This window comes from Otolemur garnettii, unplaced genomic scaffold (assembly GCF_000181295.1).
Source record: "Otolemur garnettii isolate 467f Iridium unplaced genomic scaffold, OtoGar3 scaffold00172, whole genome shotgun sequence".
In the NCBI taxonomy this organism is placed as follows: Eukaryota; Metazoa; Chordata; class Mammalia; order Primates; family Galagidae; genus Otolemur; species Otolemur garnettii.
In genome coordinates this window covers 460,445-488,409 of record NW_003852567.1, presented here as the reverse complement: position 1 = coordinate 488,409, position 27,965 = coordinate 460,445, and the positions used below count along the sequence as shown (strand labels likewise).

The following is a 27,965-nucleotide window of genomic DNA, read 5'->3' as shown; positions in this document are numbered from 1 at the left end:
TCAGCTCTGCGAGCGCCCCGCGCTGGCCTGTGCGGCCCCGCCCCCGCCCCAGGCCATGGCCCAGCCCTTGTCCCGGCCCCTCGTCCTATCCCGATCCCGGCCTTGGCCCCCAGCCCCGCCCTCGCCCCGCTTCCCAGATCAACCCCAGCCCTGGCCTGGATCCCAGTCCAGGTCCCCCTTCCAGTCCTTGCCCCTGACCTGGCCTCCATTCCCTACTCAGCCCATGTTCGACTCCCTCTCACTGATCCCAGCCCAGCCCCTGTCCCAAGCCCATTCCCAGTGTTTACTTAAGGCCGTGGCTCAACCCCGATCCTTGCTCCAGTCCCCATCACAGCCCCTCCTTCCATCTCCCCTCCTGCCCTTGTTCAAGCCCAGGTGTTCTGCCCAGGCCAACCCATTAACTCAGCCTTTGCCCTCATCTCTGTGTTTACCCAAGTCTCTCCCACTAGCATCCCCTCTCTCTCATACTCTACCCCTCTCCCAGCCTAGACTCAGGTCTGGGCTCCAGCTGCCTCCAGCCTTATTGCTGCTGTTGCTGTTCTCTGTCCTTGGCCCAGGGGCTGGTGAGTGCAGAAGCAGGAAAGACTGAGGCAGGAATGGGGTTCTGGCAAGGAGGGGTGGGCTAAAGAGATGGGACCTGGGCAACTAGGTCATTGGGGAACAAGTGGGGAGAAATAGGGAGGAGAGAGGTCTTACACAACTGAAGCAATTGGCAGCGTAAAAAGAGTGGTAAGTGGGTTTGAGGCTCAGCAGGTGGTTAATAGTACCTAGGACAAAGACTTCAAGATTTTCTTTGTTGGGGTCTATGCCGACCCCCCCCCCCTTGCTTTCCCAGAGAAATAACAAGGGGGCTTTGTTTTTGCTGTCAAAATTTGATGGGGGAGACTCCGACGCCAGAACTTTCTAATCCAGTTAGTTAATCCTATCCTTTAGGAAGATATAACCTAAACCTTTGAGATATGTGGCATGCATTCAAACAAGGTTAAGAAAATAGTTTTGAAGATAACATGTAGCAACCAGATGGACATGGATCAGTTGCCTTTATATTGAGTTTTCTCCTTGTAATGAGTCTTGTTCCAAAGAAGCTTGACTTGCCTTGAAATAATTCCTTATATTTTTAGACAAGTGTTGAAACTCAGAGGCTGTTTTACAAATGGGGAAACTGAGGCTCAGTGAGGGGGAAGGTTATACATCTTGTAAGTGACAGTGCGGAGGCTAATTCCTATCCCATAGTAGGTTTTTTGTACTGCAATATATAGACAGTCCCTGAGTTGTAAACATCCAACTGACAAACAGCTTGTATTTATGAAGGGAGGCTATCACAGGTAATAGGTAAATGGTACCTGTTTAAACTTACATACGAATTCAACTTAGGAACAAACCTACAGAACCTATCTCATTTGTAATCCAGGCACTGCTTGTATGCCTAATAGAAAACCGGTAGGGAAAAGCTCAAAGCACAGTCTCTCTTTTCCCCTTCTCATCCACAAACTGTTCCTCACTTGCCAGATATCAGTCAAGCGCCACCATCCAGGGAAGAAGTGACTTGGCTGGGAGAGGAAGAGGTTGAATTTTTGTTGTTGTTGTTGCAGTTTGGCCGGGGCTGGGTTTGAATCTGCCACCCTCGGTATATGGGGCTGGTGCCCTACTCACTGAACCACAGCACCACCCTGAGGTTCAGTCTTTTAATGGGAGGAATGTGGTCCTGGTCTAGGGGATGTGCTATAAAAAAGCACCCTTTGTGAAAAGACTATAGTCTTCATGACCCTAGCCTCCAGCACTCTCAATAGGATGGATGGAGATGTACCTGATGGAGTCTTGGCAATAATAGTTAATAAAGCAGCTTGGGGTGGGGGTTGGGGGTGGGATCCTGTGGGCTCCAGGGCCTGGTTCAGTGCACAAACTTCAGATCAATGCACACCCCCTGCGGAGATGTCTGGTCACCGAAACGTGTATAACTGAGGGAGCTATGGGAATGGTAGAATGTGCCATATGTGTGCATGCTGAGTATTGGTGAGTGTAGACACACACATGTATGTGGGGTGCATGTGAGCTGCTGTATCTTCTAAGTGCCTATGTTATTGTGCGGAGGGGAGGAAGGGACATGTTGTGGCCCATGCATGGGCCCTAAAGCTGTGAATAGGGCTGTGGATCCTTTCTCAGAAGTGGCTAGTTCTTAGGATGAAGGCAGTTTGTGGTGCCTCCCACAACATAAATAGTCTACCCACCCCTCACCATGGAGGAAGCTCAGCTTTGATTACTGCTGCTAGCAAGCTGGTCACTCACTGGAGGCAGGAACAGAAGCCAGTTAGGTTTTCAGTTTTGGTGAGGGGGATTCTATAACCCCTCAATTGTTGAGCCCAATCTCTGCCCTTTGTTGAGCCCAATTTGTAACTTCCATCCCTGCCGTCATGGCTTCTTTGTTCATTAGCCCATCGGACAAGCACTGGGAAGGAGAGTGACTGATTGTCAAAGAGCACATAAAGCTGAAAGTTGTGGATAAAAACATAATTGCCCAGAAGCAGGTTCAAGTGCTTTGGGGAGAAGTGTAATGATGTTGGGAAAGAGTACCAAATAGGCCCAACTGCAGGCAGGGCAGCCCTCAGTGCTGTTAGTAGTCAGTGCCTTGGTAACTGGATTGGAGTGCAGAGTGCTCTGTGACTTAATGGTGGTGATGAGTTTGAGGAGTGGCTGGCAGTGTCACAGGATCATCATGGCACAGGGCTGCACAATGCTTATTGTTAACTTCAATCTCATTTCAGGAACAGAAGTTACATTTCAGGTTTTTTTTCCTAGTCCTACCCCTGATCTTGGGTCTTTGCCTTGGGCTTTCTTAGCTGACTACCGTTGATAACCCAGACACACCCTGGCTTTCCAAAGTATAATCTTTCATTCTACCTAGTGCTATCACTGGCAGGACCAGTGTCAGCCTCTGTGTGTGTGTGTGTGTGTATGTTTGTGTGTGCATGCATGTGTGTGTGGTTTGGGTGTTGGTGGTGAATAGAAATACTGAGACATCCAAGAAAGATTCTTCTGAGCTTGGCTATGGTTTTACTCATGGTTCCTCTGCACACAGCTCTAGGTAGGTCCTGTTTAATCCCAAGCCAAAGGTGAATGGGCCTGTGGTTTCTTTCTCAAGCATTTACCCTCAGAATTTCTCCCAGGTTCCTCCCAGAATTTTCAGTTGCTACTCACTTCTTTTTCCCACTAGCCCATTCTGTGACCTCTGTAGCCCCTAGGCACTTCAGGGATGGCTTAGCTAGTTCCCTGGTTCTCCAGGCCCTACCATGATCCTCTGAAGCATAGAGATCTTTGTGCTTGTCTATCCATGTTTCCCAAAGATCATTCATTAGCGCTTGGATAGTCAGGCACTGAGGGGCTGACCAACATTTCTCCTACAGTAGCAATGGCTGATTAGGTGACCCATCCTCTGTATCAGCTTTGAGGAGGGGCAGCCCTCCACTAACTCCAGCTGAAGGTGCTCTGGAGTTCTGATTTCTCCTAACAATAGCATCATGTTCATCTCTTGGCTTTCTGCCTCCCCAGTTGCCAAAGCCAGGGCTCCTAGGAAACCCCTCTTTCCCATCAGTTGGTTCCATTTCCTTCATCCCTCTTGGGTATATCTCCACTGCTTTCTGAATGCTGCTCTGTGAGCCTCTCTGGGTTCCCAGGCAGTGCTCAACCTGCAGGGTGGACAGGCCTTCCTTGCTGACAGTTGAAAGTGATCATGTGGTCTGAACTTGACAGACTAGTCCGTGGTGTAAACACAGCCTTTGAGCATGAGCACAGGCCAGTCTAGTGCTAATGGCCTCTGCCTATGTAGGGCAGTTCCCTGGAGGGTGACTCCTGAGGTTGCTCTCGTTTGGTGGGGCCAACTCAACCTTAAACAGTGTTCCTCCTTCAGCAGCCTTTCTTTTTCTCTGTTATTTCAAAAATACCTCATTTTTGGAGTTATCTCTTCCATCTCCAGAGAGGGAAATTATCAGACTAGGTGATGTATTTCCTTTTATGTATTTCCTGTTTGGCTGAAAATTCTCCTTCAGGGAGAATCTCCCTTGCCACTGGCCCCTGGTCTGTCCTGAAACTGCTGAGTTTCTCACCTGTCCTGGAGCCATCCTTCCAGGCTTCTCTGGGGCTTGTCTAAAGTCTCCTGAGCAGTCAAATTCCCCAGAGCTTTACTCTAGGGAACTTCACCTGCCATGTGGGCCCCTCTCTCCCTATGCCACTGAGCTACTGGGTACCTGCACTATTATAGCCGTTCTAACCCCCATGTGTTTGCCTGGCTCCCTGCTGACACGGCTTCTGCTCACCTGGGCTCTGCTCCTGGCAATCATAATCAGGTCTCTCTGCATTTCAGCTGTGGATGACCACTTCCTCCCCACCTCCCAACCCGTGCTGCTCTGAATATTCCTAAGTGGGTCACCAGCTGACTCCCTCCCTGGGCCTCGCTCTGGAGAAATGCCTTCCTGGCTGCACATTCTGACCCTAGAGGGCCTGATGACTCTCCTTTGGTCTTTTCTTGGGGACTCTCATGGTGGTCTGGCCAGCTCCTGTCTTTGCTTCTGCCACCCAAGCAGGCCTTTGCAGCCTTACCACACTTTCCCCTCCCTTCTCTTGTCCTGAGCCAATATGCAAACAGCTCTTGTGAGGCTTCTGAGGGTTTTTACAGCTCCTGACCACACGGGAACAGAAAAGGGAAGAAAATAAACAAGGAAGTCATACAGTAGCATACTGACTCCCAAGCCCCACAGGTGGAGTTCTAGCCTACTCAGTTGATTAGGAGTCTATGCCAACACACATGCGCACACACACACCCCTTCCATACCTCTATTTTGTTAGACTTGGTAAAAGAACAGTGGGTCCTAAGTGAGGGGCAGCTCTGAAGTCATAGAAAGGGTCCTGATTTTGGATTTAGACAGAGCTAGATTTGAATCCTCAGTTGGGTCTAGGTTTGAGCCTCAGTTTTCTTATCTGTAAAAAGAGGTTATTATGGTTTTATTTAGAATATCACTGTAAAAATTAAGCCAGATGAAGGCCAGGGCAGCACGAGATCCAGCTCCTGGCTCAGAGAACATTTGTTGAGTTGGTGCTATTGGTGACTGGCATGCCTATTGCTTAATGGAAATGCCCTGTCCTGCCCTGCACCTTTCTCTTTCTCCTGCTTCCCAGGAGGCCTTTTCCTGACCGATTACTCCACCTGCTCACCCCGCAAGCTGAGTCCTTTCCGCTCCTTTGCCAGCACCGAGCTCTTCCACTTCCATGTTCCTGAGGACACGTTCCTGGCTGTTTGGAATCTCATCATCTTCAAGGAGCAGGGGGGAACCTTTGGGGACCACTGCCCAGACCAAAGTGTGACTGTGTGAGTGCCTGAGTTAACCTCCTGACCTCCACTTCCAACCCCAGACCCCTTTCCAAACTAAAGAGTGCCTTCGTGAGTATCTGAACTGACCTTCTAACCCTGACCCCAACCCTGTCCAGATTGAAGTGTGACTGAATAAGGGCCATGACCTTCGTCACCTGACTACTTCCTAACTACTGTATGACTGTGAGTGCCTGAGCTGACCTCTAACCCCTTATGGATTGACCCCTGACCTGGAAACACTTTGTTGTATGTGTCAGTATAGGGAATCCACTTGTTTAACAGGTGATGAGTGACAGTTCTCCTTTCTTTTTCCCGTTTCCTGCCTCTTACCCCATTGCCTGCTTTCTTACTCTCCTAATTCTGGTCCCCCAGGTATTTCCGGTCCGGGGCACCCCCTGTCATCAATCCCCTGCACACACACTTCCCAGGGGACACAGCTGTGCCTGGGGTTTTCTCACTGACCCTCAGCTGGACACTGCCCAACCGCACCTCAGGCATCTTTAACGTCAGCAGCCCCTTACCTGGGGACTGGTTCTTGGCTGCCCACCTTCCCCAGGCCCATGGCCACATCTCTGTCAAGGTGGGTTGATGCTGCCCAAGGCAGGAGGGGCCAGAGCTTCCCCCTATCTCTACTGAATTCTCTCCACAGGCTCCCTGGCCCACCAGCTTTGTGCCAGGGTAGGCTATAGCACAGGGGTGGCTGGGGTGGGACATGGCTAGAGGCCAGCAGGTCACTGACCCTACAGGGCCTGAGGAGGACATAGTGGGCCCAGGTAAGCTGAAGGGAAGGAATGTTGGAAGTCTGGAATCACAGGCTTTGGAACTGGGGAGTAGTTTCTCTTCCTAATGGAAGGCAGGGCTAATCAAGGTGGTCAGAAGCTAACTATGGACTGAGCAAATCTGTTGCACAAACCCAAGACTGGTCTTATTCTACATTGTGATTAATGATCGCTCTGAAGGCTCTCCTAGGCCACAGTCTAGTCTTTAGTCCATCTGAGAGAATACATAATTCTTCCATCGTAATTTCAGGCAGCTTCCCACACACTGCGGAAAACTGTAAGAGAAGCCTTTTCCTATTATAAGGAGGCTTTGGACAGCTGGTGTTCATTCTGACTGTTGCTTCCCTTTCCTCTAAATATCAGCCACCCAGGCACTGATTTTGCAGAGCAGAGGTTTTAAAATCTGAAGGGCAAGTTCAAAGGTCAGAATGCTTCCCTGGTTTGGAGGGGAAGAAAATGCTACAATATGTCCTGCCACTCTCGTGTATTAGGCCAGACTTCCTCTTTGTAATGAGGGTATCTATAGGTTTCCTGCTCCTGATCACTGGAGGAGTGGGAGAGTGTAAGAAGCTGGCCCTTGTCAGTGTGGGGTGCCTGTGGTAAGGGTGAAGGACCAAGCATAAGCACAGTAGGGACTTAAAGCACAGGACATCGTAGAACAAGAAAGCTAGTGGGGTTTGATCATTGAGAATCGAGAGGGATAGCAATTCCCAATCAAGTATAGATTTGACTCAGCTATATCTCCAGGCTGACTTCCTCGAAGAAAGGGACTCTATAACTGTGTCATGCTCACCTCTTCTCCTGCTGTGGCCCAGCGTTCAGAGCAGGTGTTAATAGTGCCTTTGAATGCACAGAGACATGCACAAGGACATGTGCCCAGTGCTGCTAGGGCTGAAGTAGCATCTCTAGGCCTCAGTAAGAGGGCTGGTTTTCCTGAGAGTAATTTATAAGAGAACTCCCTGTGAAGGCCTGGGAACCTTGTGGATGAGAGGAACTCTGTGGATGTTGGGAGTTTGCCTGGAAGAGGCTTTGGGTTCTAGGTATGCCTTGACTCTCATCAGAACTAAGGGTTCTTTGGGTTCTTTATTAGAAGGAATGTCTTCTAAGGTTTTTAGCCAAATTCCAATGAGCCTGTCCCCTGTCCTGTCTCTAATCCTTATTACTTTATAAAAGCTGTCAGGGAAAATCCTCCTGAAGTCCTGCTCTACTTATCCACAAACCTTTCTGGGTGAGTAGGAAGAACCTGGGTTCTAGGCCTGGGCTGGGTTTATGGGAGCTGAGGCCTAGCTGGGTGTGGTCAGTGTTGCTGCTGGCTGCCAGAATGGGATAATGGGGGAATCAGGGGTAGCAATACAGAGAAACATTGCTTAAAACTTAAAGGTGATTCAAAGTGCCCAGATCAAAGGGAGCTGGGCAGTAAGAAAAGAACAAGGCCTGACATGTCCATTTGCATATAGATACAGCAAGTGGGAACTGGGGGACCTGGTGCTGAAACTAGAACACTTGCCAGCAGAGCTCCTCAGGGACCTAGCAAGACAAGAAAGAAGCAGTCCACCTTCCCATGAGTGGCAGTCTGGACACTGTAAGAGATGTTAGGCCTATTCTAGAGGCAGGGCAAGCCAACCTCTAAGAATTTGATTAATTTCTGGAATCTTATATGGGCCTATAAAGCTTCTTAAGTTCAGCAGACCCTGGTTAATTTCCCAGACTCAGACTTTGGGTTCATTGTCCAAAGTATTCTTCCATCTTCTCAACTTGTTTCTTCCTTGCACCATGGTTATGACTTCCTGTGAGGCTTGGCAAATACAGGAAGTTATGTATGTTCAAGGATATTCTTTGGTGGGGACTAAAGAGTTCCAATGATAGGAAGGCAGTGCTCTTTGTAGGGCTGTTCTCAACTTTGGGGATGAGCCTAGATCTCCCTTTAGCCCTTAGTTCTTTTGTACCTGCTTTGTGCCAGACCTTGGGCTGGGTTCTGGAGGCACAGAGATAACGAAGATGTGTTATTAGGGAGCTACAGATATCTTAAGTGGATAAAGAAGAGATGGCTAGCTCAGCTTTCTAACATGGTGGATATAGTGTTAGGATACTCTTAGGAAGTGGGGCCTAAGGCAGGGAAAGGGATTCCAGGTAGTGGAAGTGGCATGGGACAAAACTTAGAAGGGGAACTGAAGTGTTTCAGTGTGGACCAGGTGTTGGGGTGACTGAGGGAGGTGGGGGAAGTGAATGGAGGTCAGATTTTGAAAGACCGAGAAGTTTGAACTCTATCCTAAGAGTGATAGGGAGCTTTGAAATGTTGTGGAAGAGAAATGACTTATTTGGTTCAGGCCACTCTCCTGAGCTGTGTCCCGCACTTCTGCTAGACCCTGTGTCTATATTACTCATGACATATTCCTAGCCCCAAGCATATGCTTGGCATGGGGTAGGGGCTTGGCAAACTTTTATTGTCCTTCTGCCACCTTCTCAAACTCAAAGTGTCACAGACTGACCTCATGCCTTCTCCTTTCCTGTCCCCTTGGTTCCATTAACCACTTTTGTCTTGCCTCCATGCCTCCATCTCTTCATCTTTCTGTCTTTAGAACATGCGTTTATTCTGAAGTGGCCAGCTGCCAGTCTGCCCTGAGGGGCAGGCCTTTCGGTTGTGGTTACCATTTGGCAGCCAAATGGCTCATAAGGGGAAAGTTCCGCCAAACATCAGAGGATAGATTCTCCTCAAAGCTTCCTCTTCCCAGGTCTCAGATTTGAAAGTATATAAAAATAAGTAAAATAATAAAAACAACTTCAAGGAAAGCAAAGAAGCAAATTGTACAGAATAAAGGATTCTGTTGAGCCCCCAACTAGGACCAGGCATGACTCAATGTCTCAACTGAAGTGGTTAAAATCTGTTGATAGTGAGTGCTGCTTCTGCTCTTCCTCATCTTTCTAAATTATTTTATTTATATTTCAAATAGGTAATGCATGCACCTCATTCAACATTTGCAAAGTATAAAAGGCACACAGTGGAAAGTAAGTCTTCCTCTCCCCTGTTCCTTCCAGTCCCCAGTTGCTTTCCCCAGAGTTAATTAATTACTAGCTTTTTAACAAATTCATTTTATTTCCTTCTTGAAGGAAATTTCTCCTAGAACTGTCCTGGTTTTCCTTCTCCCACTTCTCACTTCTGTGTCCTCTCCTGGCTTCTCTTCTTCTCAATCTGTACTTGCCTGGCCCAAGGCTCTGTCCTGGGGAAAATTCTTTTTTATTTTTTGATTCTCTTGTTGTCTCCAGCACAATAGTTTAGTTATCTATAAGTTAATAACTTCTGTGAGGATTCAGCCAGTCCTAATTTCTTTGAATCCCAGACTTTATATCCAACTGCTTACTTGATATCTCTATTTGGATGTCTAAGAAATGTCTCAAATTTAGTATATACCAATCAAAATGAAGCTAAAAGTAAAAACTCTTCAATTCCCAATTTACTCCTCCCAGTCCAAGCCTTTTCTTCCTCTCCTTGTCATCTTCTCAGTGAAAGACACTGTCATCCACCAATTGTACAAGCCCCAAATTTAAGTGCCATCCATGCCTTCTCTTTTCCCCTTACTTTCTCACAACCAGTTCATGAAGAGAAAATCTTAACTGACTTGACTTCTAAAGCGTGCCCTGAAAGCATCTACTTCTTTCCATTTCTCTCGCAGAATACCTCCCCCATCTTTCTTCTGGGGCATGACAGCAGCCTCCTAACTGGTCTCCCTGCATTCTGTCCAGCACTCATTTACTGCTGTGTCCATAGGTACTGATTGTGGGCAGAGGCTCTGCTGGGTACTGGACTATTCCCACAGAGACTCTTGCATCTTCAGTCAGTAAGCCCCACCCAGGGCCTTTCTAAAGAAATCCAGAGGACATTCTCAGAATCCATATGCCTTTCCTTCCACTGCAGCTCTTTCAGACTATATCCCATCCACTTCACACCTTTGCTTCTGTTTTCTTGAGCTTCCTTGCTTTATCCCTGTTCCTTCTGTGGTGGCTGATGTTGGGTTATCCTGTTTAGCCTAACTCAGTTTGGACTCTTTCACTTGGTTTCTGCCTTGGCAGCTCTTGATGATTTGACTTCTGGTGCCCTTCCTCTGGCCCTATCCCAGGGTGAAGGTCCCTGTTCTGCCCTGGTGTCCACTGACTGAATACTCCCTCTGCATAAAGTGGGGTGGGGGGATGCTGGATGTGCACATTATACAGTTTGAGGAAGAAGCACATTTAACCAGATTGGCCTTGTCCACTGTTCCAAGTCAACCGTAGGTAAGACTTGGAGCAAAGTATTTCTTCCCCTGGGCTGTCTAGCCAGGAAATAGGCCACCTCCTGAGTGTGAATCCCCATTCTTGGAACTTATACACTACAAGATTCTTGTGGTGAAGAAGGTATTTCTTGTGAAGGTATTTCTGGTCCTTAGGGTTTGACACCAAAGATGAGGGACACCTGCTTTGGATATCAGAGATGGAAGTTTCTAAGCAACTGGGTCGGTTCGGGTGCTCTCCAAAGGAGCCCTCTTTTTGACATCCTTCTTCAGCTCAACAGCTATTTTAGCACCTAGTATGAGCCAGGTGGTGTGCTAGGCACTGGGATACAATGACACAAGAGACACAGACCTCCTTCCAACCTTTGCTCCTTCCAACCTTCCAACCTTGGCTGGCTTGTGCCATGCCTTGGAGCTCAGTGGTATGTCAGGGCCTGGAATTTTTGTCCCAGAACAGAGTTTGGAGTATGTCCTTTGGAATAACCACATGAGTAAATAGTGTCTTCTGGTTTATTGGGCCAGCATAAAACCAGGAGGTCAGAGAAGCCTAATTAGGAGCCTGGCTTCTCTGAGCTGTTAGGTTTGTAGGTGGGTTATAGCTGCAAATGCTTTGGGGGTGGAACCATAGCACATGTGCTCACTGAGGAGTGATGAGGCTGTGTGGGCCAGGGGTGGGGTCAGCAGAGTAGAGAAGGGGCTAGAGTTTATCCAGGAGAAGAGACAGCGGGGGAGATGTGGTTGTTCTCTTCCAGGATGAGAAGGAACACAGTCTGAGGCTGAAGGAGCAGACTCTCTGGGGGTCTTCTGAGGGCAGCGCAGGGGGAGGGGAGTCAAAGATGTTGGGCTGTGGATTCATCCAGGTCAGGGATGCCCCCAGTGGAGCCGAATTGTTTATTGCTTCATTTATGCAGCAAACATCCATCTGTGAGGTGTGCACTCTCTGTTAAGCCCTGTGTGTGAAGGAACAAAAATAAAAGAAGACACTGTTCTTGTTCTCAAACTGCTGATAGTCTGGAGGTGGTGGGGGTGTTAAAGCAGAGAAAGCAGAGGCTGGACACATACTTGGGAGGGTTCAGGGTAAGGAATAACGGGAATTAAAGGGTCTGATTGGTGGTAGTGGTGGTGGAGGGGGTTGGACTAGAGGCCTTGAGCTTTCCACCACCCCACGCCACCCTCCCCATTCTCCCCCCGTGAAAAGAGCCAATGTTCTGAACTCCGGAGGCTCTAGTGGGGGAATGGGCTGGTCTGAGATTATAGTGCTGTGGGGCTGGCCAGGAATGCTAGGGAGAAGGTGTTAGACTGGGAGAAGGGTGAGGTGAGACCTATAGTCAGGATGGCCTGAGTTTGAGGACCCCAGCAGACACTGTAGCTTGAGGTAGCACAGAGGTGATCAGAAACAACTGCTCAGGCAGGAAGGACCCAGAGCTTAGAGGGAACTTGATCAGAGCAGGAGGCCAGTGGGGGCTTCCTCCCTGGCCCATTCCAGCAGGTTCTGTTTGCCTTGGTTTAGTAGCACCTCCTCTATCTCTCCTCCTCCCGGCACTCCTGCTTTTGTCTCAGGGTCTCCAGGATGAGTGTCAGTACCTCCTTCAGCCTCAGCTGATTGTCCGGCGCTTGCTGGATGTGGCTGTGCTGGTTCCTGGCCGTCCCTCAGAGCAAACCCTTTCCCTCCACAATCGCTCAGCCCTGTACAAGTAAGTCAGCTACTCCCCAAACCCGGCCCTTTCCCTCTTCCTTCTCTCGGCTTCTCAGCCTACCTGCCTGTTCCTGCATTCCCTTTGGCCAAGCTGGACCCAGAGCTCCCAGGGTGGGTGAGATCCCAGCCCCTTACCCCCAGCACAAATGGGAAGACCTGAAAAGGCTTGTGGTACCCCTGTAACTCCTATCCTCTCCATGCCCCTTTATTCCTAGCAGTTCCCTCATTCTGATGTTCCTTTCTCCTCTCTGCTTGTCCTTACCCTCAACCTCTCCTCTGCCCAGAGTCTTCGTGCCCAGTTTCACTTACAGGGTTTCAGCACAGCTGGTGTGTGTGCGGGGCCGTGGGGTGTCTGCCTGTCCCCTGACTCTGCGCCTACGTCCCAAGGCCCCACCCCTGCACAACTCAAGCTCTGTGGCCTGTGGAAGTGCCTCAGTATGCCAGCTGGAGCTGGCATTGCCTCCCTGGGGGCACTGGGTCTACGTGCGTGTGGAAACACCAGGCCGGGGCTCTGGCAGGACCATCCGCTTCCAGCTGTGTGTGCGGTTGCAAGGTCAGAACCCCCACCTCTGTCCCAGCCACCTAGTCGGTGCAGACACCATGGCTGGGAAGTGACTCAGGTGGCTGTGTTTAATGACTTCTCACCACATCCCTATAGGCTCCCCTACTGCACCCAGGCTCCTTCACACTCCCTGAAGCCCTCCCACCTGGAGCTGCAAGTCGCAGGAAGACCTTCATATAATTTTTTGGTACCTGACTGGAGACAATTAAAGGACCTCATTACTTTCCTTGATTTAATCTCACTTTCAGTTTTCTGGGGTAACAGGGACACCCGGGATCTCTGGAATATTGTCCATGCCAAAACCAGTGCAAAGCTAGGGTGACCAGACATCCTGCTTTTGGCAGGACAATCCTGCTTTTCAACAATTTGTCCCGCGTCCTGCGGTGTTTTAAAAAAGTCCCGATTTTTGGAAAGAATGCACGAACGGGTGGGAAAACAAGAAGGGAATATATGGTTTTCGGCTGCCATGTGGCTATTTCACCAGAATATGAGTTTTATATTCTTTTTGTTAATTTTATAATGTTAAACTATAACAATAACAAATAACTGCAGAGAAGTGATTATCGAGAACTGCTTATCAAAGTTTGCATTGTTGTCAGGCCCTGCCCTGCCCCCGTCCCCTGCCCTGCCACCCCCCCCTCCCCCCGCCATGTTGTCCAGCCTTACCTATGTTAAAATCTGGTCACCCTATGCAAAGCAATAAGACAGCCCTTAATTATCCCTTTCAACAGTGTCTTCACTGCCCTTGGGGAGGATAGATGACCTTGATTTCCTCCAACATGACCTAACATTAGCTGTCACCACTTAGAAACCCCTGTGACTCTGGATGCCCTATACTCCCAAGTGACATTGGATTCTTTTTTTTTTTTTTTTTTTTTGAGACAGAGCCTCAAGCTGTCACCCTGGGTAGAGTGCTGTGGCATCACAGCTCACAGCAACCTCAAACTCTTGGGCTTAAGAGATTCTCTTGCCTCAGTCTCCCAGGAGCCCACCACAAAGCCCAGCTATTTTTTGGTTGTAGTTGTCATCGTTGTTTGGCAGGCCCAGGCTGGATTCGAACCTGCCAGCTCTGGTGTATGTGGCTGGTGCCTTAGCTGCTTGAGCCACAGGCGCCAAGCCATGACATTGGATTCTAGTTTTTACCCTTCTTTGCCCTTTGCTAAATTTTGTCTAGCTCAAATCTGGGTTGTAAGTCCAATCAGGGCTCTGAGGGCTATAAACCTCAGCTCTGGTTTCCTCTGCTCACAGAGTGCCCGCAGCCCAGCCTGTCCCGTGCCCTAGTCCCTGGAGCTGCCATGAACATGCCCCAATCATTGGGCAACCAGCCATTGCCCCCAGAGGGGCCGCCATCTCTTGGAACCCCTGTGGAAGGGCCTGAGGCCACATCCCCACCTGAGCACTGCTGGCCAGTGCGGCCAACTCTGCGCAACGAGCTGGACACCTTCTCCGTCCACTTCTATATCTTCTTTGGCCCCAGTGTGGCCCTTCCCCCTGAACGCCCAGCTGTGTTTGCCCTGAGGCTGTTGCCAGTGCTGGACAGTGGAGGCGTCCTCAGCTTGGAGCTCCAGCTCAATGCGGTACTATTTGTGGAAAGTGGGAGGTTGACCTGTGGGAGAGCTCAGAGGGGAAGGTGTCAGGGGTGTGGGAGCTCTTACCTCTTCAGGAAGCCTGTCCAGGTTATTCCCACCCATCCTAACCACGTCTTAGCCCAATTCTGGTCAACAGATATGCTCTGAATATTGACTTTGCTACGAACAGGCTAGGTCAACTCAGGGTAGTCTGAGTTTTCCCAATTTTATAGGCTTACCTACTACTTACTAATGGCCTTCCTGTATGGTAGTTATCCACTTTTTCTTGCATATCTCCTGTGATGGTGAGTTCACAACCTCTTAAGGCCATGCAGTCTATGTTTGGACATCTCTGATTGCTAAAGACCACTTTCCCATCAACCAACCTCAGGCCTGACAGAAAGTTTGAACATGGCTCAAACTTTCTAGTGGTTCTGCTAGTCAGGACAGAACTGGATCTTCAATCTGAAGATGTTCCTTATTTCCATAGTCAAATTCTTTCTTTGTTCTGGTTAAGACTGTATGTATTTTTTATCTATTATTGTACCTTTGGGCAATGACAGTGAGGTCTTGATTTGGTCTTGAAACTGTAGACCCCAAATTAGAGGACACTCTCACCCATATTCTTCCTTCCTCAGTACCCTGAGAATAGAGGCTCACCCCTTTAGGGCCCCTTACTTTTTACCTCTCAGCATTCTTGTCTATTCACATTAATGAGCATATGTTTACATTCCACCTGTGTGCTGTGACACCTGCCACACACCTTTCTACTTATTCTGAAAGGAATACATGTATTGGCACATCTCCTCTGATCTTTTCCCCCCAATATTTTGACTTTTATCCTTGGATTAGACTAAGATCTAGATCAGAGAAATGCATACCTAGAGGGCATTTTTTTCTTTGGCTTCCCTCTAGAATAACTTTCACTGAATAATACTTTGGCACATTGCCCTGGGTTTGCACTGAGGGAGTTATAAGCAGGTTGTGTGAACTCCTGTGGTTGAGAACAGGATGCATGAATGCATGACAACTCTCAGTGCTCTCTTGAACTGAGAACTTCCCTTTTAGATGCCGTGATTTTCCAGAGACTCTAATTAACTTTATCTCATGTACCCACAAATCTTCCTCCTTTGCTTTGAATGCTTAGAAGTCAGTATCAAATATATGGCCCCAAATATGTGACTTCTAAGCATTCAAAGCAAAGGAGGAAGATATATTGGGCCATATATTTGATATTTTATTTTATTTTATTTGATATTTCATATTATTTTCTTATCCTGATTAAGTCTCCCTCATGCATTATTAATTTTATCCTGTTTTCTGTATTTAATAAGGTGCCTCTCAAATCCTTCTTGAGTGAGGTGAGCTTAAGGCATCCCGTTACCTTCATTCTTGTAGATAGCCCCTTACATTTACTCTTGCTGATGGTATCTGGTTTCTTTTAATCCTGGCCAGGTTGCTACATTTAATCTCTTGGGTATTCTGTTACCACAGTTCTGTATCTAGGATCATTTCAGCTAAGGAGGAGAAAACTTCTTTACACTTCTTCAGTCCAGGTGAAGATGATGGGAAACCTGACAATTTTGTCCATAACTTGTTTCTAAATCCAGCAACAACCTCCTACCTGGTCCCCACCTCTCCTCCCAGTAAGCCAGATAGAACTGAGAAAGAGTGTTCTTTCTTGCTTGGACAGAACTGAAACAATTCTGCCCAAAGAAAAGATTCAGAATTGTTCTTTGCCTTCTCATCAGTCTTTGAAAGATTTCTGCTGTGGAGGATCTAGTGTTTTTCAGTTTTTCTCTTCTAAGGCTGGAGGTGAGAGAGCAGATTTGGCATGGAGAGCCCTAGAGGAATGGGCTGTCCACTGAAGGTGTGGGTAAACAGGTGTAGGAGATGGGAGGGGAGTGGTGGTTGGAACCGGAGGGTATGACAGCCTCACCTTCATACCTGCCCTTCCCAGAGCTCTGTGCACCAGGAAAATGTGACAGTGTTCGGATGCTTGACTCACGAGGTGCCCTTGAGCCTGGGGGATGCAGCAGTGACCTGTTCCAAAGGTGGGTGAGAATGAGGGAGGAGAGGAGGCTGCAACTGGGGCGGGAGGCGGGAGGTGGAGTTTCCGAGAAGTGGGAGCAGGTGGGTGAGGGTCTTGGGTCTTGACCCTCCACTGACCCCTCTGCCTCTCTGTCCTTTCTCCCTTCAGAGTCCCTGGCCGGCTTCCTCTTTTCTGTCAGTGCCACCTCCAGAGTAGCCAGGCTGCGAATCCCATTCCCTCAAACCGGGACCTGGTTCCTGGCCCTCCGCTCCCTGTGCGGGGTGGGGCCTCGGTGAGCAGCGTGGGGCAGGGCAGGGTGAGGGAGGGGGCAGCCTGGGACCCCAGGTGACTCCAAGTGTGTGCGCAGGTTCGTGCGGTGCCACAACGCCACTGCCGAGGTGCGACTGCGCACCTTCCTCTCGCCATGCGTGGATGACTGCGGGCCCTATGGCCAGTGCAAGCTGCTGCGCACGCACAACTACCTGTACGCGGCCTGCGAGTGCAAGGCTGGTGAGCGGGCTGGGGAGGGAGTGGGCCATGTGGGCTTCCTGCCTTGGGAGAGGGAGGGGGCGGACATGCTGGGCCTCAGGGCACACAAGAGTAGTTTGGGAGGGCCAACCTGAGCTGGGGATGGGTTTGGAGAGAATGGAAGGGCAGAGCCAGGGTGCTACCAGTGGCGTTGGGCTTGGCAAGAGGCCCCCACGGCTACCTGTGTCCTCTTCCACCCTGAGTGCTCCGACCCGTTACCCGCAGGGTGGCGGGGCTGGGGCTGTACCGACAGTGAGGATGCGCTCTCCTACGGATTCCAGCTGCTGTCCACACTCCTACTCTGCCTGAGCAACCTCATGTTTTTGCCACCCGTGGTCTTGGCCATTCGGAGCCGATATGTGTTGGAAGCTGCTGTCTACGCCTTCACCATGTTCTTTTCCACGGTATGTGGTGATGTCTCTGTCTTCACTGTATCCTTGTCCACAGCGGTGGGTGAAAATCTACATTTCCACCATGTTGTCTTCAGGTTTGGGGATGTCCCCTACAGCAGTGCTTCCCATAGAAAATGGTAATTTTTGTAAGGTATATTGGGGTAAATGAATACAGCTGTTTGCAACTTACTAAGTGTAGGTCTCCAGCTGGCCCACACTCTGTCCACCCTGACAGTGGAGGGGATCTTTACTCAACATGCTGGCTGAGAAACTGTCCTATGATATGGAATTGTGTCTATACTTTCACCATGTTCTCTGTATTGGTGCAGGAAATGTGCACTTTGACCCACCTCCCTGCCTGGGTTTTTTTTTTTTTCTTTCTTTTTTTTTTTTTTTTTCACTTTGTCACCCTTAGTAGAATACCGTGGCATCATAGTACACAGCAACCTCAAACTCTTGGGCTTAAATGATTCTCTTGCCTCAACCTCTGGAGTAGCTGGGACCACAGGTACCCGGCCAGCTATTTTTAGAGATGGGTCTCACTCTTGCTCAGGCTGGTCTTGAATCCAGGCTGGTCTTGAGCTCAGGCAATCTACCACCTCAACCTCCCAGAGTGCTAGGATTATAGACATGAGCTACTGTGTCCAGCCTATTCATTACTTTTTTCCATGACTTGAGGGTAGCTATTCTGAGCTCATGTTCCCCACTGCACTGGGGATTTTCACATCTTTAGCTTTTTTTTTTTGACCCAGCGTCTCAAGCTGTTGCCCTGAGTAGAGTACCATGGTGTCATAACTCACAGCAACCTCTAACTCCTGGGCTTAAGCAATCCTCTTGCCTCAATTTTTCTATTTTTAGTAGAGATGGGGTCTCTCAGGCTGGTCTCGAAGTCGTGAGCTCAAGCTATCTACCCACCTTTGCCTCCTGGAGTGCTAGGATTACAGGCGTAAGCCACCATGCCTGGCCTTTAGCATATTTATTCCTGTCGTATGAAATGGTGTCTCCCCCATTCAATTACCACGGCCCCTTGATTTCTCATAGGAACCTTTGGAAGATGGGGGAGGAGGTTCTTGATAATGGGCAATTTATAGGACAATGTGACTCTCAGAGTCCTGAGAAACTTTTTGGACTCAACTATGTCCTGAGGCATCATGTGAAGTGGCAGTATGATATAAAATCCTAGCTCAAAGGAGTACATTTTGTGAAGATTAATCTAATTTTAAATCTCTCTACTCCTATTATAGAACTTCCACAATCCCTTCCCTATATTTTCTCACTCCTCCATAGTCAGAATAGTTCATGTTTTAAGCAGGTGGCACAGATATTATAAGGAAAGGTAGAGAAGTGAGTCTCCTACTGTGACTTAACCCCAAAGTAGACATTTTTCCCCCTTGAGGTGCTATGGTGCAAGGGATCTTTTCATCTCATCTCTGTATTTTCAGTATTTTGTGATGTGCAGTGTCTGCCTGTGAGCACAACAAAACTCTTAGATAGATTCAGACTGTCCTTAGGCCTTGGCAACAGTGGTATCCCAGAAACCAAGACATGCCTCCCTGGCATCCAGTGTTACCAGATCATTCATATCTCCAGATTACAAAAACCCTACTTATCATCTGTGAGAAAGTGGAGGGCAAATGTGCTGAAACTTAGGGTCATGAGTGCTCCTGGAGGTTCATCCACAGGTGAGGAAGAGTAGGCTATAACCGTACCGCAAGGAGAGGTCCTTTAAGCTGGGTGAGGAAAGCATATCCCAGTTTTGCTTGACTGGTTCTTTTTTAGGTCTTCTGCAACAATGCATCATTCTATTTTTATATTAGACACTTTTGCTTTCATATTGCCAGATGCCCTTTATACTGTGGCTCACCAAATCCTCTAGCAACAGCTGTTCCACCAGCCCGCTCCTGACTACATGTAGATCTAATGTGATTCACAGTGAGTAAGAGCACCTAAGTATGTCAGGAGCCTGGAGCACGTGGGGAGAGCATATTCATTTTCTGCACTTGACATGGCTCCAGAGTGCTCAAGACTAGGCGACGCTTTATTATTTGGATATAATGGCACAGCAATCTGAAAGAAAAAAGACCTTTCCCTTAGAGGGAACACTGGGAGAGTCTCAAGTGCCTTGCACCACATAAAGAGCTCCCACTTTCTTAAGTAAGGTAATATGCCAAAGAACAGGGAAAAGCTACAGCCTTTGAGGTGTTGCCTTAAGTCCTGCTCTAACTCCTACTCTTTCTCCACACAGGCCAAGACCCAGAGCTACTAGTCTTCCAGTTTTCCCTGCAGTTTTCCCTGTGATCCCTCCTTTGCCAGTCTTTTCTAAGATTTATTTCATCCTGCAGCAGGGTCCACTTATAGACTCATTGGCCATATCATAGCTGTCAGCACCAGGACAGTAGATGACAGTTATCATGCTTGTCTCCAAATAATCTAGGACAGTCTATACCTGGGAGTAGCACATCGGTTCCTATCCAGGACATAGGAGTAGATAGCAGGTTTTAGTTCAGGAGTTTACAAATGTAAAATATATTCAAAACAAAAACAAGCTAGAAACTTAGCACTTGATTTTGTATATAGCCAAATGATTCAGGTAATGATAATAGGAAAATGACATCTACTGAATGTGTGCTGTGTGTCAGATGCTGCTAATTTAATCATCATAATAGCACTATGATAATTGTAGATGCTATTATTATTATCTCTTTTTGTGGGTGAGGGGGATAATTGTCCTAAGTCAGTGGTTGTCAATCTTCCTAATGCCACAATGTATTTTCATTGTTAAAAAGGGGTTGCAACCCACAGGTTGAGAACCGCTGGCCCAAATAGATGATGAATATTCTACTGTACAATCTTGGTCAACCAAGATTCTCTCTGAGGCTGTCATCACTAACTTATATTGCTCCTCTCATCTCAGGGTAGTGAGCATGCATTGATAAATCTCTAACCTGACTTCAGTTTCTTTCTTTTTCTTTTTTTTGACATAGAGTCTCACTATGTCACCCTCTGTAGAGTGCATCACAGCTCATAGCAACCTCGAACTCTTCGGTTTAAGCAATTCTTTTGCCTCAGTCTCCCAAGTAGCTGGGACTACAGGCACCCACCACAACGCCCACTATTTTTTTTGTTGCAGTCATCATTATTGTTTAGCTGGCCTGGGCTATGTTTGAACCCGCCAGTCTCGGTGCATGTGGCTGGCACCATAACCACTGTGTTACAGCTCTGCGCCCTGACTTCAGTTTCTTATAAATCCTAGATTATGTTCAGAAACACATGACCTCAGTTTATTAGTTCTCCCCAAATTCTTAAAAGATAAGCAAGCACCAATGCAGAGATAAGAAAATGTGAACAAACCAAGCATAAAAAACCACCAGGGGAACTATATCAAACATTTCAGGTGTATAGCTCTAACGTGTACAGTTCAAGCCACATATCCTTCACAGAGCTACTCAAGTCCTTGGACTCAGATCCCAAAAGACCCAGACAGAGCTGACATCCTAGGGCTGTGCAGCCTACCAGGCTGATTGCTGCCTTCCTGGCTGCAAGCCTACCTTCTCATTACCCCTGCTGTTTCTCAGACCATCACAAGTGATTCTCAGGGTCCCTTGGCAAAACCCCATAACTGCTCCCAGAGAATATGTAAGCAGAAAAAAGAAAATAAGACAGCAACCATGAGTTCCATCATCTCATGAGTGCAAATATCCTAGACTTTGTGTGGAGTAAATATGTTTGTATTTACAGTTTTATAGTCTGTGGTGCCTGGATGCCCCATTTTGGAGTATTACATGAACTATATAGTTATAAAAATGTAAAATTCCCCCCAAACTAATTTAGGATAATTTTTCCAAATTACTTCACAAATAATGTCCTAATCAGAGGAATTTATCAGCTTAGATTAGAATTATATTAATAGAAGCCAGTTTGTAGCCTAAATGCCTTTTCTTAAATTCCCTGATTTTCCTGCATAATTTCTACCACATTTTATTACTGTTGACAAAAGGAATACCAGTATGAAAATTAGCCCACACTCTTTGGTAGAACAATCCCCTCATACTACAATTTCAATTTAATTCTCCCTCTGTAGATTTTTTACTACCTTAAACAATCTCTTTAACCTTTTAGTATACTTGGAGACTAACCAGTCATAGAATATTAGTGAGATGATTTCTCTAAAATCTTTCTACTCCAGAGACAAATTTCCGTTTTTCTTTACTCTTCTTTCAGTGTAGATAAATTTCTAGAAAATAATCAGCCCTGAATTAATTATTCTTCTAGATATGTCTTCAATAGTTGGTGATTGAACTTTGCTTTTTTCCTGCTGATATTTATCTTCCCTTATTTGAGATTGAAGGATTTATTATAAGTCCGTCTTGCAGAACCTTTTGGATGTTTCCTTTTATATATTTGAAAGTTGGGCATGTAAAGCCAAGTCCTTGGTTAAGCCTGAAGTGTAAAATTACTGCTTTAAAATAAAATCCAAATCATAAAATGGTATTGGGTAATTTCATGCCCTATAGTACTTATCTTAGAGGCAGAGAACAATCAGTGTCCTATAGCTAAAATATAAAAAGACCAAAATATCGATTTAGTTTCTGGTTCTTATCTTAAACATTCTTATTGTTATGAAATTTTAAGCCTGTTTACTTTTATGAAGGCAAAAAGTGGAAACCTAATAAACACATGTATATGTAAAAAATAAAAAAAGACCAAAATATTGATTTATTTGGGAACTACATTAACTTTCAATGAATCAGCACATAGAAAGAGTTGAAAAATAAATCTCTTAGGCATATTCAAATATTAATTCTTATGCTGAGATGGACCCACATGAAAAGTCTCTGAAAAGTTCCTAGCAAGAACTTATTTTCTCAATTTAATAATATTTTAAGAGGCAACCATGTTTTCAAACTAACAAGCCTGTTTAGAAGTCTAGGACACCCACTTGCTGCAGCCTCATTCCTAGGCAGTCTCTTCCTGCAGAAACAAAAATTCTTTATCTCAAAAGTGTAGGAAAAGAAAGAAGATAGGCATATAAATTTAAGTCTTACTGCTTAAAATTTAAAGGAAAGAAACTCAGAGTTTCCCAATGATTTTCCTTTTTATTCTATCTTCTTTTTTTTGAGACAGAGTCTTACTATGTCACCCTTGGAAGAGTACTGTGGTATCACAGCAACCTCAAACTCTTGGGCTTAAGTGATTCTCTTACCTCAGCCTCCCAAGTAGCTGGGACTACAGAGGCTGCCACAGCGCCTGGCTATTTTTCGGTTGCAGTTGTTATTGTTGTTTTAGCAGGCCGAGGTTGGGTTCGAACCTGCCAGCCTCGGGGTATGTGGCCAGCACCCTACCCACTGAGCTATAGGCACTTCCTCTATCCTCTTTTTGTAAGATCCTAACTTCTCCCTTCTCTTTATATGTTTTTGCAATTTGAATGGCTGGATGAAATCTTTAATAGGGTCAAAGGAAATATGAACAATTTCTTTTGTCTCTAGAGACTTGACTTTTGGGTATGTTTTCTAGTTCTGTAGGGGGCAACCCTGCATTTGAGCTGGATTCTGTAAGTTATCACAGCAAACTGAGTTCACTTTTCCACTTGCTTTTCCCTAAGTGGGAGGTGATGCTGTTGAATTAAGATTGGGTGTTATTGCTTGTGATATGAGTTTGTGATAGAATATTCCTTTTCTGCCTCATTCTTTCTGACCTTGCCCCCACTTTCTCATTCAGATAGGAGACTGGTTTCTCCCATTTCCATTCTTTCCAGAAGTTATGAAGACTCCATTGCTGCCAGTGAGTGAAGGGCTTGTTCAGTTACCTCTTTCCTCAGCTATATATCCCTGCCTTCTACCCACAACTGAAGGACATGCCTCTGAGGGGCCTGGAGACCTCTCACTGAGATCTGAAAGGCCACCTCTGTTTGGGATAAGAACCCTTGTGACTTAGGGCTGCCTTTTAATAGGTAATAAAGAAAATGATTTGGGCTTAAAGCAAATGCCCAAAGGACCCCTTCCATCAATGATTAAGCCACATCAAAGTCCACCTTCAGGTGCCACAATACTCAATTTTCTTGCCCAAGCTTCATTCAGCCTGAGGTAGCCCAACCCTGCTTGCAACTACACCAATTTATCTCTCCTCTCACAAGATGTCCTCAGTAGCCATGGTTCCCAGAGGACCTGGGGTAGCATGCTGAGACAGAGATCAAGATTGAGTCACAGAATCTTAAGAAACTTTCTTTTTTTATTAAATCATAGCTTTGTACATTAATACTATCATGGGGTACAGTATACTGTTTCTATATACGATATAAAATACTTTCATCCAACTGGTTAACATAGCCTTCATGTCTTTTTCTTAGTTATTGTGTTAAGACATTTATATTCTACATTTAGAGAGATTCACATGTACCCTTATAGGATGAACTATAGGCGTGATCCCACCAATCACACTCCGTCCACCCCCTCCCCCCTCCCTTCCCCTTCCTCTCCCCTCTCCCCATATTCCTGGGCTAAAATTGGGTTGTAGCTTTCCTATGAAAGCTATAAATTAGTTTCATAGTAGGGCTGAGTACATTTTCTTTTCCATTCTTGAGATACTTTGCTAAGAAGAATATTTTCTAGCTCCATGCATGTAAACATGAAAGAGGGAAAGTCTCCATCTTTCTTTATGACTGCATAGTATTCCATGATGTACATATGCCACAATTTATTGATACATTCGTGGATTGGTGGGCACTGGGGCTCCTTCCATGACCTAGCAATTATGAATTGAGCTGCAGTGAATATTCTGATACAAATATCTTTATTGTAGTGTGATTTTTGATCTTCTGGATATATACCTAGTAGAGGAATTATAGGATCAAATGGCAGGTCTATTTTTAGCTCTCTAAGTGTTCTCCAGATGTCTTTCCAAAAGGAACACATTAGTTTGCAATCCCACCAGCAGTGTAGAAGTGTTCCCTTTTCTCCACAACCACGTCAGCATCTGTAATTTTGTGATTTTGTGATATGGGCTAATCTTGCTGGTGTTAGATGATATCTCAAAGTAGTTTTGATTTGCATTTCTCTAATGATTAAGGATGGTGAGCATTTTTTCATATATCTGTAGGCCATGTGCTTGTCTTCTTCAGAGAAGTTTCTCTTCAATTCCCTTGCCCACCCTGAGATGGGATCACTTAAGAAACTTTTTTTCATCTCATAATGTCTGCTGACATGGTTCAAGGTCAGCTCCAATGAGTAGATTTTGATAAGTTTATACAGGTCAAAACCTTTTTTCTCCGGTTATAACCTTTTCTTTTTCTTTTTTTTTTTCTCGTTTTCTTAACCCTGCTTCCATCACCATAACAACCTGTTCTTCCTGACATGGTTCAAGGCTGATATTAGATGAAAGGAGTGAGAACAACCCTATGGTGTTTGTCCTCAATCTGGAGCTGTTTGTCCTCAGAGGGTCTATCTAGTATCTTTTCTTTTTGATTGGCTCATAAGGTACATGGAACTAGAAAGTCCACAGAGGGGTATGTGTTCTCATCATCTTTGCACCGAAGACATTCTTATAACTATGCATGTGCTTCTACTCAATAACTACTGAAATCACATGAATTCTACCTAGAAATTCCAAGAAAGGTGACAGAAAAGGTTATAGGATGAATAGAGCAAAGTTATCCCTGGACAACCTTGTACACAAATAAGAGAACACAGAATTCCAGAAGCCATGGCATTGCCCAGAGAGAAAAAGGTTGAGACCCTAGACCAAAGGGGGGCTAATGGCAGAACTTGGTTCCTGAAATAGGGTGTCTAGTATAGCTCAGTCCAGTCCCACTTGTGTTCCCTGCTTCCCCTTGAACCTCCTCAACAGCCTACTCTACTGTGTTCTCCATAGGGGAGCAGATTCTCCATATTCCATATTCTTCCCCACAGTGTGAGTGTCATGCTTCTCTCAATGGCCTTAGGGATTGCTTTCTTTCTTACTGTGCACCTCCTGGTCCACATCGAGTAGGACAAAATGATAAAGTCCTGAGAGCGAAGCCCTGTTTAGAGACTGATATCAGGAAACTGGACATGTAGGGGAGGTTTGCAGTGTTGGCTGGTACAGAGGTTAGGCCAGGACTGAGGATTATAAGTGGGGCACATGGTGAGCAGAGGGAATTGCCCTCAGCTAGAGTTACCTGGACTCCTTGGCCTGGAATGCTGCACAACACATTCCAGAAGGACCAGGGTCAGGACATATGGCTTATGAAGCAGATTAGGCCTCCCTACCACATTCTTCTCCTCAGGAGAAGTGGAGCATTCAGTTCAGGCATTTCCCAGTTCTCTTCCCCTGTGACCTCTTCCTCTGCTTTTCTGACAGCCGCACACCCCCCGTGACCTCCTCCTCCAGTTTTGTAGACTGGGACCTCTGCCTCTAGTTCTCTCAATGTCCTCCATTTCTACCTCCAGTTCTACCATGCCTGTGACCAGCCAGGAATTGTGGTTTTCTGCATCATGGACTACGATGTGCTGCAGTTCTGTGATTTCCTGGGCTCCTTAATGTCTGTGTGGGTTACTGTCATTGCCATGGCTCGTTTACAGCCCGTGGTCAAGCAGGTCAGTCCAGAGTGGGCCCTGGGGGACAACCATAGCCAAGTCTATTGAAATCCACTCCTGACCTCTCCCTGGGGGCATTGCCAAGTGCCTCTTGCCATCCTGGCCCAGCCCCTGGAGTGCTATGGCCTGGCTCTAGCCCAGCCCGGGAGTCCTCTTTCTCTAGGTGCTGTATTTGCTGGGGGCCATGCTGCTGTCTATGGCTCTGCAGCTGGACCGGCATGGACTCTGGAACCTGCTTGGACCCAGTCTCTTCGCTCTGGGAATCTTGGCCACTGCCTGGGTAAGGGTGAGGAGGGCTGTGGGGGGCTCTTGGCAGGACTTTGGTGCAGGGCCCTGGGGGTCAGGCCCCCAGTGTAAGGTGGGCTTGGACTCTGTCATCAGCACCTACTGCCCACAGTGCCCACCCCAGTCTTTGCAGGTGCTTTTAGATCACAGCCAGGGCTCAGAGGAAGCCTGAGTGACCAGCTCTGGTTTGAGTACTGGAGTCTCACGTTCCTGAGCCCTATTTCTCTGCTCTCCCCAGACAGTACGCAGCGTCCGCCGCCGGCACTGCTACCCACCAACATGGCGCCGCTGGCTTTTCTACCTGTGCCCAGGCAGCCTGATTGCAGGCAGCGCCGTCCTCCTCTATGCTTTTGTGGAGACCCGGGACAACTACTTCTATATTCACAGCATTTGGCATATGCTCATTGCCGGAAGTGTGGGCTTCTTGCTGCCCCCTCGTGCCAAGACTGACCACAGGGTCCCATCTGGAGGGCGGGCCCGGGGCTGTGGTTATCAGCTATGCATCAATGAACAGGAGGAGCTGGGTCTTGTGGGCCCAGGAGGGGCCACTGTCAACAGCATCTGTGCCAGCTGAGAGGGGCTTTGGGCCTGGCCCTGGGGGGATATGAATCCTTCCTGGGGGCATGGAGCCCTCCCAAAGACAAGAGACAAGCTATATTTCTTCAGGATATGGAGTCTTTTACAAGGACATAGAACTCTTCCAGGGACCTTGAGCCCTACTCAGTATGTGAAGAACTTCTTGCAGGCTTGGTGTCCTCCTTTATCCATGGAGTCTTTTGTAAGGACTGGAGCCTATGCAGGGCACAGAGCCCCCTCAGGACCAAGGTGTATTTCCCAGGGATATGGAGCCCTCCTAAAGATGTGGATTCCTTTCTACGGAAACAAAGCCCTTTCAGGAATGTGGCATCATTTCAGAGGAAATGGAATCTATCTTGGGGAAACTGAGGGTCCACATTTTCCCAGAGGCTCAGCAACTCTGGCCTCAGGCTTCCTCCCCAGGGGTGGCATCTGGGCTGGCCTGTGCTGGGAAGGAGGGATTGCAGGGATGGAACTCAGGCCAGCTGGGGTGGCTGGTGTCCTGAGTTAATGCAGGTGGAGTCTGTGTGTCTCCAATGAAGTATGTACTGATTGTGTGCTGCTGCCTTTTTTCCTGGGGTCAAGAGTGTGGGAAAGGGGGGAGGGAGAGGATCTGAGGAAATCAGCAGGGGTGATGGGAGCCTAGTCAGAATGAGCTGCTGGGAGCTGCTGTCTGAGGCTTTTGCCCACCACATAGGGACTTGCCTCTTTTCTCATGTGGTACCTGTTTTCATTCTAAACACTTCTTAATTCCTATTCCTCAATTCTTATTGATCTCAGTGTGCAGTAGCTGAGGTGTGTGCATATGTGTGCTTATTTGGGCATGTGTGTGCATATGTGTCCACGTGCTGAGATGGTTTATATCAGACAAACCTCCCTGTGGTGTCCACACCCAACACAAAGGAAGCCAAGGTCCCAGGAAATTGGAGTAGCAGGTATACATCTCAAGAAATATCATAAGAAATAACTTCTATTTTGAGCCCCCATTTTTCCTGAGTGCCAGAAAAGACCTTGTGTCAATTCAGGTTTTCTTATTTTCCCACAAGGGTCATAGTAGGTTCTTACTTGAGTCTTGAGTCTTGAGTCTTGAGTACTTGAGACTTGAGTCTTACATGTTCCAAAATGTTAAGGGAGTGTTCTCTATGGTCACCAGTGTTCATACTTCATTAGTTCACTGAGATTTCCATCATTCTACCTGGTCCCCAGTTAGAGGTCCCAACAGGTCATCTGAGGTGCAGGGAGGTTTCCTGTTCTCATCTCCACAACCCATTCATTCCTGAAGTTCTTTTCACCACACCCATGCCATATGCAAAGACCCTTGAGATTATCTGAGGCCTTGACTAGCCAGAC

At 47.1% G+C, this 27,965-nt stretch overlaps 1 protein-coding gene across 1 annotated transcript; it reads left to right on the top strand.

The window, feature by feature from the left end:
- Positions 1-111: 111 nt before the first annotated feature.
- Positions 112-27,246, top strand: TMEM8B (transmembrane protein 8B). Its single transcript, XM_003800228.2, has 13 exons — positions 112-563; positions 5,170-5,359; positions 5,735-5,942; positions 11,967-12,100; positions 12,387-12,655; positions 13,913-14,241; positions 16,193-16,286; positions 16,433-16,556; positions 16,632-16,774; positions 17,018-17,196; positions 25,608-25,754; positions 25,918-26,034; positions 26,278-27,246. Exons 1-13 carry the CDS (start codon positions 224-226, stop codon positions 26,611-26,613), a joined length of 2,610 nt encoding a protein of 869 aa, XP_003800276.2. The 5' UTR covers positions 112-223; the 3' UTR covers positions 26,614-27,246.
- Positions 27,247-27,965: the final 719 nt, after the last annotated feature.